The sequence below is a fragment of the Ichthyophthirius multifiliis genome, assembly GCF_000220395.1.
Source record: "Ichthyophthirius multifiliis unplaced genomic scaffold scaff_1120509251169, whole genome shotgun sequence".
Lineage (NCBI taxonomy): Eukaryota > Ciliophora > Oligohymenophorea > Hymenostomatida > Ichthyophthirius > Ichthyophthirius multifiliis.
This window is the reverse complement of record NW_004086138.1, coordinates 1-13232: the sequence shown is the minus strand read 5'-3', so window position 1 is coordinate 13232 and position 13232 is coordinate 1. Positions and strand designations below refer to the sequence as shown.

Genomic DNA, 13232 nt, shown 5'->3' with positions numbered 1-13232 from the left:
AATAAAATAAAAATATATATATATATTATATATATATAATTTAGTATATAATTAAATTGGCATAAAAAATATATTTTTTGGCATTTTAAAAAAAATAAATAATAATAAATAAATTTTTTAAAAAATATATATACTATTAAATAATAATATAAAAATATATTTAAACATTTTATATATAAACATATTATATTTTATATATAAATATATTTATTTATAAAAAATAAGTCATAAAAATAATTAATATACACATAATATAATTTTCCTACACATATCATTCTATTTTAATTTATCATTTTGTATACTTATATTATTTTATATGAATATCATTTAAATCCCCTATTTGAATTTTACTTAAAAGCTCAATATGTTCTTGAATATTTTTGATTTCTGTTTAATATAATTATTTATTTTTGAATTATTCAATAAAATCTAACAAAATCTTATTATATTTAGAATTATTATAAATTTTTATGAAAAATTAATTACTAATAGTGTTTCTCTAAAACATTCTTTATAATGAAATCTTAGTTCTTTAAGGTTTTACGTAAACTAAGTATTTTTTGAAAGAATTAAGTATATTTTTAATAATATTTCCTACAGAAGAGTTGGATTACTGCATATTTTTTTTATTATTTTAAGATTTTTTCTCCTTATTTTTAAAAGATATTTATTATTACTATTTATTTTATTAAATTTATTATTATTAACTGCTTTGAAATTACATAATCGAATTTTACAATTACTAATTTTATTAGACATTAATAGTAAACTAATTTTAGTATTCTAATCTTTAAATTGGCTATATATCTTCAAGTTTGATGTTTTAAATAAATTATTAATTTTTCATTGAATTAATTTATTTATTTGATTATTACATCTAGAAACTTTGTTAATTTGAATTATTTTCAAAATGTTATTGTTATTATTAACTTAAGGATACATGTTATTATTATTATATTTAATATTATTGGATTGGATAATATTATTATATTAATTAATGTTTTTATTATTATTATAAGTAAATGGAAGGAATTCGAAATGAATTAGTTTACATATAGCATGGCTAATTTATTTAATAATTTTATAATTGACTATTATGTGTGTATTGATTAGAGTTTTGATCTACTATGCAAAAAAAAACAGGTTAGATAGGTTATTAATTTGTGATTTAATATTAATAATTGTTTAAAAAACTTTATTATTACATTTATTACATCTTTATTAGTGTTTTTTTAATTAATTCTTATATAAAAATTATGATATTTTTTCCCCTTATTATATATAAATTTGTTTTTATTATATAAATGTATTATTTTTGTATTCTATAAATAATTTATTTTTATTAATAACATAAATTTTAATTATTATATATATTTATATTATAATATTAAATTAAATATATTTTTATATTTTTAAATATATAATAATCTCACATTAGAACTATCAATAAATTATTATAATTTACTATATTTTAAATTAATAATTATAATCTATATTATAAATTATATTTTTGAAAAGATATGCAAGTAAAATAAAAACATTAAAATTTTATTACTATTTAATGCACATTTTTGGACATTTAAGGAAAAAGAAAAAAAATCATGATTTAATTATAAAATTTTGAATTTAAAATATTTTTATTAAAAAAAACTATATATATTTTATATATATTTAATAAGTTATTATAAAAATATATGACTAAATTTATTTTATCTTTTATATATTAATAATAATAATAATTTATTATATTTAAATTTTTTAATGTATAATTTAAATAAATAATTTAAATTTTTTTATAAAAAAAACTAAAATTATATAAATGTCTTAAGAAAAAAGTAATACACTAATATATTAATATAAATAATATTTTTAAAATTATTTAGATATATTGAAATTAATTTTATTTATTTTAAAAAAATAATAAAATATGTTAATTAAATGTAAAATATAAAATTATAAAGAATAATATAATATAAAAAATATAATTTAAATTAATAATTATAAAAATACCAAATAATTTTTTAATTAAAAATTATAAGTTATATAGTAAAAAAAGTAAAAAAAAACAAAAACATAAAATAAAAAAAAACTATAAGAATTAATAAAATTATTAATTTATTTATTAAATCTTTTATAAAATATATTATGCAGTAAATATTATTTTGTAAATTATATATTATTAAAATAAAAAACAAGTTAAGTAATAAATTAAAACCGATAATTAATAAAGCAAATAATTAAAAATACAATTTAAAACAAAAAACAAAAATAAATAAATATAATTATATACAAATAAAAATAATATTTCTATTTAAAAAATCATATTAAAAAAAAAAAAATTAAACAAAACAAAAAAAAAAATTCTAAAGAATATGTATAAAAAACCTCAAAAAATGGAACATTTAACACTACAGCAAAACTATTATTTGTTTTCAAAAATATTCTAATTATCAACTAAATTTTTTTTATAAATATTTTAGCTATCTAACAAATTATTATTATTATTAATTTCCTATTTTTTATTATAAAAAGTTACCGAATTGCTTTCAATAGTAAAAAAATCACTATCCGCACTTTTTTCCTCCTCCTTTTACTCCTAAATTCTAAGTGGATCATCTATTATTTAATTAGGATAACTATAAACGAAATCACTTTATCCTCTATGAGCTCTAAGTATAGAGTCTTCATTAAAATAATTTCTCAATTCATCCAATTTATGAATAATAATTATTTTTTTTTCACTTTTTCTGCCAAAAAAGGTTTAAATATATTATAAGCTTATTTCATTAAAAAACTAGGGTACAAAACATAAACATAAGCCAATCTTTCTGCATAATTATCTTAAAACATACCTATTAATTCCTTCATTAATTTAATAAAATTCATATCTAAATTTTTCCTACTAATCCCTTCCCTATCCCATAAAACTGACATTTTCTAAGTCCCACTTTTTTCCGCCATTTAAATCCCTATTTCCATTATATAAACAAAAAATTTCATTGTCTTTAAAAAATTGGTCTCTGACGGAATATGATTCCTTATTGTTACTACACAACATGGATTTCCCTCTTTATCATATTTATGCCAATAAGCTTTTCCGCTTATTAATTCGCTTTCAATATCATCTACATTTATTGAGTCTATATTATATTCTTGACGCCACTTTAACCATTTCTCCCACATTATTTCGGAATTTTTTAGATCATATTCTCGAGCTTTTAATAACCTTAATAAATGTTCGCGATCGCATATTTTTTGATAGTCTAATGATTAGTATTGGGGAGTTTATGATATTATGAGTTTTATTTTTTCGATAAATTAATTTAATATATTTTCTTATTCTTTTGTAAGCATCTTATTCATATTTTTATTTTTAATTTTTTTTTTATTTGAGAAACAAAATACTATTAAAAATAAAAGCAAAAAAAATAACAATATAATATTAAATAATAAATAGAAAGAAAAATTAATTAAAAAAAAAATTTATAAATATTAATTTTTAATTAAAAAAACTTATAATTTTAAATTTATTTTTTTTTAAAAAAAAAAAAAAACTCTTAAATAAAAATATTAAATATAAAAATATGGACTTAAGTACTTTAAAATTATATTCCCAATCCCAAAAAAGCTACCTTCCTCCTAAAATAACTCCCCCAGACTTCAAATAGCCAATAGCAAATAAAACACCAAATGAAAACTTACAAATTTAATATAACGAAGACGAAGGTGAAATCGAAAGGTAATTTAGTTTCGCCCCTTATACAAATAATAATAGTATAAAGAACGGTTCCGTAGCTTTCAAAAACTCAACACCTTAATGCTCTTATAAGAATATATATGTAAAAAAACCATCATAAAAAAGACGATCTTAATTTTATTAAAATAGTGAATTTGAAACTGAATAAAAAAACGATATATTTTAATAGTCAACCTATAATTTTTAATAATTGTAAAAAAAATAATCATTTACATTTTAAGAGAAAAAATGGCGAATTTTATATAGGATTTTCGCCTTTATTTTAGTCTTGAAAAAAAATTGCATTTCTTTTAATTATTTAAATTAAACGCAAATCTCATTAATCAATGATTTCTCTAATTATTCGGAAAATTAAAAAAAAAATTAGTATTTCTCCTAAAAAAAAAGCTAATTTTCAAAAACTTTCCTAATTTCTTGTTTGATAAAAACAATTTAAAAAATACCCATAATAAACCCGAATTCATCCATCTTGTACATCTGGGACATCATAAATTTCACTGCAATAATCTGTTCGATAACCTATATTCCTATAGAATCAGTAATAACCCATAATTTTATCGAATACTATGGTTAGAAATGGATGTATTGCCAATATGTATCCATAATAGTCTACATATGCTCTATTTTGATCAACTTTAACCTCGGTTACTATTATTAAGGCTAATGTATAATGGAAAGACCTAAAATATTCCAAAAATACATTCAAATAGAATTCTGGATGGATATTCTATCTACGATTCCTATAATTTTAAGCATTTTACAAGTCAAAGGGCTAGTAAAGATCTTAAACCAGCTAGTAATTCTAAAAATATTTTGGGTATAAAAATTCTTCAAGAAATACTTTGAAATCTTCACCCTAAAAAAGCTCTATTACCACAACATATTTTTAAAATTTGTAAACATTATTTTAAATGTACTTTTAATCGCACATGGCTTTGCTTGTACTTTCCTAGGCTTGGGAACATCAATAAAACAAGAAAAAACATGGATTACTGAATATGATAGCATGCTTTAATATTCAGGCTGGTTTTCCTAATATTTATATGCCTTTTATTGGGCTGTAGTGACTATGACTACAGTTGGCTTAGGTGATATTTAACCTAAAAATAAATATGAAGTGGGTATATATACTATTTTTTTATTTATTTCTTGCGGAACTTTCGCTTATTCTTTTAATGCAGTAATTAATATTATTTAAGAATTAAATGTAAACATGAAATAGTTTTCATAATAAATGAGGATTTTTAGTAGGTATTTTGATGCTAAAAATATCAGTAAGGAATTATAGTTGGAAATAAGAAAATATCTCGAGTATAAGTTCGATTTTGAAAATGAGATTTCTATATAGGAAGAACAGGAAATTTTATAAAAATTAACGCCTTAAATATAAGAGAAACTATTATTAGAGTCCAATATGTAGTTTATTAAGAATTGTAGTTTTTTATATAAGAATTTCTCGTCAGGTTTTATTTAAAAATTGGCTTTGTTTTTAAAACCTTAATGCCTTATAAATGGGGAATGCGCATATTTATAAAATAGAAATTAAGAAGATTCGAAATTATATTTTATAGAAAAAGGATAAATTTAATTAATTTCTAATAATGTGAAAGTTTTATAAACTTTGGAAAAATAAAAATCTTTTGGAATTTATGAATTCATAACTTAAGAAAAGTCCCTTTTAAAAGCAAAATGCTTAGGAGCTACTAAGTTACTTGTTTTAGAAAAAAATGATTTTTTGGAATTAATTAAATAATATCCGCTTGATTATTAAATTTATTAAATGATTAAAGATAATATTATTAATAATTAAGTTTCTAATTAATTATATTTAGAGTGTTATTTATGTTAAAGTACTTCACATTTTTATACTTTTTGTAATAAATTGCATTATAACAGATAAAAAACCGTTATATTGAAAGTAATAAAACATATATTTTATTTTTATTTTTATAAATAAATATAGTATTCTTTTTCATAAATCTAAAAAAGAAATAAATTTAGAAGAAAGTTTAAATATAAGTTTAATGTAAGGGGTGATTTTAATTAATTTTAATTTGAATGTTAAGCCTTTTAGTAAGAAAATGATTATCTTTTTAATATTTATACTAAGGAATATTAAAAATCTTTCATACATATGAATTCATTAGATGATGATTAATTACCAAAATCCCCTATAGTATAATTATAGTAAATAAATATGATAATAAACCATGAATAAATATAAAAATAAGGCTCTTAAATAACAAAAAAAAACTCACTAATAAACTAAAGCTATATAGATAAATAAAATACTATTTAAGAATTTAGAGATAATTTATCTCCTTATCAAATAAAAAGTTTTAAGAAATAAAATATTCATTATAAATTTTAAAGCGATAATTTATAAAATAAAATTTATGAATCATTTTCAACTGTAAATATTGATAATATGAAGATTTTCTAAAATTATTATAAACATAATAATTATGATAGTGTACTTAGGTAATACAAATAATTTTTAATAGAAAAAAAATATTCTATTAAGAAAAATCTCTAATATCATTTATTTAATTAATGAAAAAAAAGATATTAATAATAAATATACATAAGTTTATATATATTAAAATAAAAAGAAAAAGAAAAATAATTCAACTTCCCCATACTTTTTTAAATTTGTTGAATATATTTTCACTTTTATTCTCGTCCTAATTTTAATACCCCTCTTATTTATCTTCTTATTCTTTTTTCTCATAAATTTTCTAATCTACTTTCGGTTCAACTTAGGCTAACTATTCATATAAACTTCTCATTTCTCTACTCAAATTTTAAGGAACTATTATTTTTATAACTACATAATGATTTCCTCTATTTCCACTATCAAGTTCAACTCCCTTTTTTTAATTTAAAAAAAAAAGTATAACAAAAAACTATGTAAATATATATAATACCATATTTTAAATACAAATTCTATCCCCATGTTAAACTCCTGGTTAAATATCTTAATCTTTCGTTCCATCGAGAGTTTTGACTTAAATTTTAGTTCCCAAAACCGCTTAAGAAATAGTTATAAAATGCTAACTAATAATATCATTATTTTCTCTTTGAAAAAATTTATCTTCTTTCACCAAAATTTTTATAATTAGATCTCCTGGAATTCCATTACCTTCGATTTCGTTTCCCTATAATAAAAAATTTATAAATAATAAACAAAAACAACATATATAATATAAAAAATACTTTTCTTGGAATTTTAATTGATTATCCATTCTAAACCCCTCTTGGAATTTTAATATTTTCTTCATATTTATTTACACTTAAACCACTTCCTTTACAATTAGTACAAGGAAATTTAATAAACTAACCTTCTCCATTGCATTTAGAGCATGCCATTTAAATAGTCATAGGCCCCTACCTATGATTTACACTTCCTTTCCCTGCACAAGCCGAACATCTAATAGGAGAAGTGCCATCTTTACATTTGCTGCCTTTACAAACACTACATGCCCCTTTTCTAGTATAAGAAACCTTTTTTTCGAATCCATTTATGGCTTCTAAGAAAGAAGCATCAATGTTTACTATGATGTCTTACCCTTTCTATACACGGCCAAATCCTTACATATTAAATACTTTTTCGAAATCACCGAAAATATCATCAGCTTAATTTGTATTTTAATATTATTTTTAACGTTGAAAATCTCCTTATGGGCCTTAACTTAGAGCGTCACCGGTTAAATCATACATTTTTCGTTTATTTTCATCCTTTAAAATATCATAGGCTCTATTTTTTTAAATTTTATTTTGTTTATTTATTTGGTTTTTTTAATATTGTGATTTTTTACTCATTTATTTCTTCTAATTTTTATATGGCTTATTATTAGTTTTCTGGGTTTTTATCTGGATGATGTATTTGAACTAATTTATAATAACTTTTTTTTATTTCTTCTTGCGATGAATCACGAGTTACGTTTAATGTTTCTTTATTTTTATTTATTTTGTTTTTTTATTATTTTTAATTGGAATTTTTTTTGTAATTTTTTTTTTGAACTGTAATAGTCTTTATTTTGAGTTGAAAATGCAAATTTTATAGAATTTTTAAATAATTTTTTTATCATTTTTTATATTTTAAATAACTTTATATTTTATTTATTATTGAAATTTTAAAATATTTAATAAATTCTTTTTGTATTTTTGCATAATTTCATTATTTTTATACTTTATATATAGATTATTGAAATTTAAATTAACAAAATTTAAAATAAAGAATTTAATATTCAATATTGTATTATTTATATATAAAAATTAATTAGAATTTTTTTTTAAAATAAAAAAGTTATAAACTATTTAAATTTATTTTAGTAATTTTTTTTTTTTTTTTTAATAATAATTATTTACACAATAAGTAAATAATATGATTATATTATAATTTAAAAAAATTATAATTTTTTTTATAATTTTTCATCTTAATAATAATAATTAAATATAAATAAAAATAAATAAATTTAAATATAATTAATTATTAATTTTTATTATTTATCAAAATATATATAAAATATTAGTTATAATTATAATATATATATATACTTTCAAATATAACAAAATAGAAATGAATTTATAAATATAAAACACTATAATAAAAAAAATAAACGGATTTTCTAAAAGATTTGATGAATTGTAAATATTTTCATACATTATATGCATTTCATGCATATTATTTTATACTATATGTATTTTTCCTTTCTTAAAATCGAAATTATAAGTATTAATTATTCAAAAAAAATAAAAAAAAATCGCATATATTTATTTTATTAAATCAAATAATTTTATTATCTAAGATAATTTCATCCATTACATATTATATTAGTTTTTTTATAATGTGTTTATTTGCATTTATATGTACTTATTCAGACCCAACAGATCCATTAATAGCATATTAAAAATGTTCAAATAACAATATGTAAAAAACATATAAATATTAAAGAATAATAAAAAAAAAAGTAATGAAATAGATTTATAAAAATTCGAATTTTATTGTGCAGAATGTAATGCAATAGTTTAAGAAGATTCCAAGCATTGTAGAAGATGTAATAGGTATTTTTTTATTTCTCTAAATAAATAATTTGATTATTTTTTTTAGATGTGTAAATGGTTTTGATCATCATTGCAAATGGTTAAATAATTGTATTGGAATTTCAAATTATAAATATTTTTTTTTATTAATATTTTTTGTTTTTATAAATGCTTGTACTCTTTTAGCATTTCTTATACATAATATAATTATTATTAATGATTAAAAACTTAGTTATCTGTAAATAATTACGATAAAATTTTTTAATTGGACTATAATATTTATAATGAGTATTTGTGCAATTTTAGATTTTAATTTGCTTATTTTTCATACTTGGTTAAGATATTATAACTTGACTACTTATTAATATATTATAAACAAAAGAAAAATTACTGTAAAAAAAAATTACAGATAAATGTATATAAATTCATAAAATTTAAACTTTTTTTATTTTTTTTAAAATATATATATATATATATATATACATATACATATACATATTTAACTTTAATATAAGAAAGGATAAAATAATATAAATGATCAAAATCTTTAATTAAAAAAAAATTCTGATAACTATTTTAAGAAGTATTTTGTTATTTTTTTATTAAAATATAATAAAAATTTAGTTTATTTTGTATTAAAAAACTAAAATAAAAAACGAACTCTATTTAGCCTTTAAATTTTCCTTAATTAGAATAAAAATAAAACTAAATATAATTTAATGAAAAAATATAATAAGAAATAGATTTAAATAGTAATTAAATTATTTAATAAAGCAAATTTAACTTAAATTTAATAGAAGTAAATAAAAAAAACAAAATATAGAAATAAATAAATATATTTTTTAGTAAATAATAGATAAATCAAGATGTAATAGTGTAGATATATTAATAAATGATCATAACACAGAAATTTTAAGAAATAATTTAATAAATTAATAAAATTTAAATTAGTAATTTAGTATTAACAATAAGATGCTATTATTGAGCTAACAAAATAAAAAATATATTATCAGTTAATTAAGTAAAGAAGAAATTTAATAAAACAAAGAATCAAATTAACTTATTGGAGTAAATAAATTTAATATTATAAAGGTAAAGCCTTAGCAAAAAATAGAAATATCATCAAATTATTAATATTTTTTAAATAAAAAAGAAGAATTTTAAAAAGTTTATACAAATACAAATGACGTTAATAACTTTATTTAGGAAAAAAATATTAGTGAAACATAATATATAGATAATAATAATAAAAATAAAAATAACAATGAAATTTAAAATAAAAAAAAAAACAGAATTAAGTCTTTGAATGGTATCAATGAAATTAAAATACAAAATAAAAATTTGTAAAAAAATATTAAAAAAATATCGAGAATTAGTGAAAAAGGAAAAAAATACAAAAAGACAATATCTTTAATAAAATAAATTGATTAAGAGTTAAAGACAGAATTTTTTAGTGTAGATTAAAATATCTTTAGTAATAATATAAATTAAAATGATAGTAATATTAAATAGTAAATTATTAATTAACATGAAATTTTTAGTTCGCCCAAAATAATTAATAAAATTTGAAAATATAAATATTAATTTTAAAATATTAAAAAAAATAACAATATTTAGTGAACTAAAAAAAAATAATATATATTAAAATCTATATATATATATTTTATTATTTAAAAATTATTCTTACTATTATTATAAAATTATTTTATTATTTAAAAAAAAATTAAAATTTTTGAATATAAAGTATTTGATTAAATTTAATATATGCTTAAAAATATTATAAGTATTTTAATAATATTAAATAATTAAATTGATAAAAAAAAAATAACATAATTTAAAAAGATAATTTTTATTTCAAAAATACAAATAATAATATATCATAATATTTATAAATATTAATGAATATTTAGATTATAATTTTATTTAATCATATTATAATAGAATTTAACATTTATTAAATAATGTAAATAATAATATAGTTATATTGCATTTAAAAATATCAAATAAAGTAAAAAATAATAATATTTATATTATATTATATAAAAATATAAAATATAATTATTATATATTTTATATATTAATTTAATTTTATATATTTTATATTTAAAATAAAAAAAATACTATAAAAATATTTATTATAAAAAAATATTATTTTAAATTAATATAAAATAAAAAAAAAATTAAATTATAATATGATATGAAAAAAAATAAAAATATAAAAAATTATAATATATTAAAATATTTAAATTATAATATATTAAATATATATTAAATTAAATTAAATTAAATTTATTTTATTTTAATTTTATTTTATCATAATATATCTTTATGAGCTATCATTTTTAAAATAATATTTTTAATTACGTAATCAATTTTGAAATTTATTTCTTTTTTTTATATATTTTCATATTAATCATAGTAGCATTTTTTATATTTTCAATAGAACTATTATATTATTTACACTCTTTATATTTTTTTTTCAATTATTACTTTTAGAATATTTTAATATATTTAATTATATTATATATTCTTTTAAATTATCATATATACAATTTATTAATAAATAATATTGTTTTAACTTCTTCATTTTTAATTTATTATTTTTATTTTTTATAAAATAAAAGATTTTATTAAAATGAATGATATTTGCTTCATATATTTATAAATCTTTTCCGAGTTTCAATATTTATATAAAATTTTAGTTTTATAATAAATTATTCTTTTTTTATATTTATTTCATTACTTATGATATATTTAATTATTAATGTATTATTTTGTTATAAGAATTTAATTTATAAAATACTTAAATTAACATTATTATAATATATTATATAATTTTTAAGATAATTTTTAATATTAAATTTATTATAATTAAATTTTTTATTTTAAATTTAATATATTTTATACTTTCAATAATTAAAAGACTTTTGTATCTTAAAAAATATTATAAAGTTATTTATAAAATACATCTTTTTAAATATTTTAATCAATAATAATTTAATTAAATTATAATATAAGTCTTCTTATTTTTTAAATTCTTAGCAAATTATTAATTTTATAATTTAATAAGCTTTATGAAAATATTATTATTATTACTTAAATAAATAAAATGTATGTATATTATATAATAATAGTTATTCTTTGAATCTTAAAAATCCGGTTTCTAAACATTTAAAGCAATTTAACAATTAAAATTTACTAATTTATGATAAAAACTTAATATATATACTTAATATTAATAAATGTAAAATGTAATACCCTATTTTACAAAATAAAGTATTATTTTTAGTATATCTTATATGATTATATATATTAAAATTAATTTAAAAAATTTTGTATAAATTAATTTAATAAATTGTTATTTAAAACTTATGGTATATTTAGATAAATTTTATATTTATAATAATAATATTTGATTTAAATTTTAGAATAATATATATATATAAATATGGATAATTATATATATATATTAAAATTTAATTATATATAATATATTTTTATAAATATAAATATACTTTTATATATATATTATATATATTTATATTTATATATTTATATATATATTTATATGTTTTATATTTTTATATTTTTATCTTATTTTTTTTTCATTTTTCATAATTATTTTTAAAGTAAAATATATTTATATATATCACATAATTTTATTTTACTATTATATATTATAAATAAATTCACTTATTTTTTTAATTTTGTTAAAACTTCTTCTTCAATATTCAAATGTATTTTTATTATTAGTTTCTTAGATTTGTGAATTTTATTATATAAACATAAATTAATAAAAATGTATTAAAGATTAAAAAAATTTATTTTTTTAATTTTAAAATATATATAAATATTGCATAAAATGATAATAATAACAAAAAAATTAATTTTTTAACTTTAATTAAAACAAAAAAAAAGTGAATTGAATTGAATAATATATATAAAAAATTGTTATAAGGCTATAAAAAAATTAAAGAAAAAACTTTTAATAAAATATGATTAAAATAATAAATTTAATTATTTTTATTTATGTGCATAAAGTTATTAATAAATAGAGTAAAAAACACATAATAAAATTCTATATTAAAAAAAAATTCAATGTTAAAAAGGTAAAGCTAAAAATGTCCCACAAGTTATACCAAAAGTCAAACAAAAAGAATTTACATAATTAATTAAATCTCTCATTTAAGGAATGTTAGTAAATTAATGCGCAATCTACATTAAAGCAACAGTAGTATATCCATTACTTATACTAAAACCTAAAATATTAATCAAAACAAAAAATCATTCTAAAAAAAATACCACCTTAACCATGTTAAGTCATAAGAAAAAATAAAAATAAATAAACCTTAAAAAACTAAAAATAGATAACTTTTAAACTAAAATAATATTTAGGTCCAATGTATTTACCAAACATATCTCCAATGTT

General features: G+C 15.9%; 1 protein-coding gene across 1 annotated transcript, besides 28 other annotated features; it reads right to left on the bottom strand. All coding sequences in view use genetic code 6, as the record gives it.

The window, feature by feature from the left end:
• Positions 1-13: 13 nt before the first annotated feature.
• Positions 14-54: a microsatellite.
• A 29-nt stretch (positions 55-83) lies between these two features.
• Positions 84-144: a microsatellite.
• Positions 145-155: 11 nt separating this feature from the next.
• Positions 156-192: a microsatellite.
• Positions 167-213: a microsatellite.
• A 454-nt stretch (positions 214-667) lies between these two features.
• Positions 668-707: a microsatellite.
• Positions 708-1362: 655 nt separating this feature from the next.
• Positions 1363-1404: a microsatellite.
• Positions 1405-2048: 644 nt separating this feature from the next.
• Positions 2049-2095: a microsatellite.
• A 1300-nt stretch (positions 2096-3395) lies between these two features.
• Positions 3396-3467: a microsatellite.
• A 2917-nt stretch (positions 3468-6384) lies between these two features.
• IMG5_152740 (hypothetical protein) lies at positions 6385-7508 on the bottom strand (the record flags this gene model as incomplete). Its single annotated transcript, XM_004030778.1, has 2 exons — positions 6385-6915; positions 6974-7508. Coding segments are annotated over 2 exons (1065 nt in total), but the record flags the coding sequence as incomplete, so codon positions are not given.
• A 690-nt stretch (positions 7509-8198) lies between these two features.
• Positions 8199-8252: a microsatellite.
• Positions 8253-8929: 677 nt separating this feature from the next.
• Positions 8930-8973: a microsatellite.
• Positions 8974-9262: 289 nt separating this feature from the next.
• Positions 9263-9302: a microsatellite.
• A 1372-nt stretch (positions 9303-10674) lies between these two features.
• Positions 10675-10712: a microsatellite.
• A 33-nt stretch (positions 10713-10745) lies between these two features.
• Positions 10746-10835: a microsatellite.
• Positions 10836-10858: 23 nt separating this feature from the next.
• Positions 10859-10910: a microsatellite.
• Positions 10865-10906: a microsatellite.
• Positions 10911-10927: 17 nt separating the features above from the next.
• Positions 10928-10961: a microsatellite.
• A 62-nt stretch (positions 10962-11023) lies between these two features.
• Positions 11024-11092: a microsatellite.
• Positions 11046-11089: a microsatellite.
• Positions 11046-11093: a microsatellite.
• Positions 11087-11117: a microsatellite.
• A 531-nt stretch (positions 11118-11648) lies between these two features.
• Positions 11649-11696: a microsatellite.
• Positions 11659-11702: a microsatellite.
• Positions 11703-12235: 533 nt separating this feature from the next.
• Positions 12236-12373: a microsatellite.
• Positions 12260-12356: a microsatellite.
• Positions 12320-12392: a microsatellite.
• Positions 12335-12396: a microsatellite.
• Positions 12347-12408: a microsatellite.
• Positions 12409-12875: 467 nt separating this feature from the next.
• Positions 12876-12911: a microsatellite.
• Between the last annotated feature and the right edge of the window lie 321 nt (positions 12912-13232).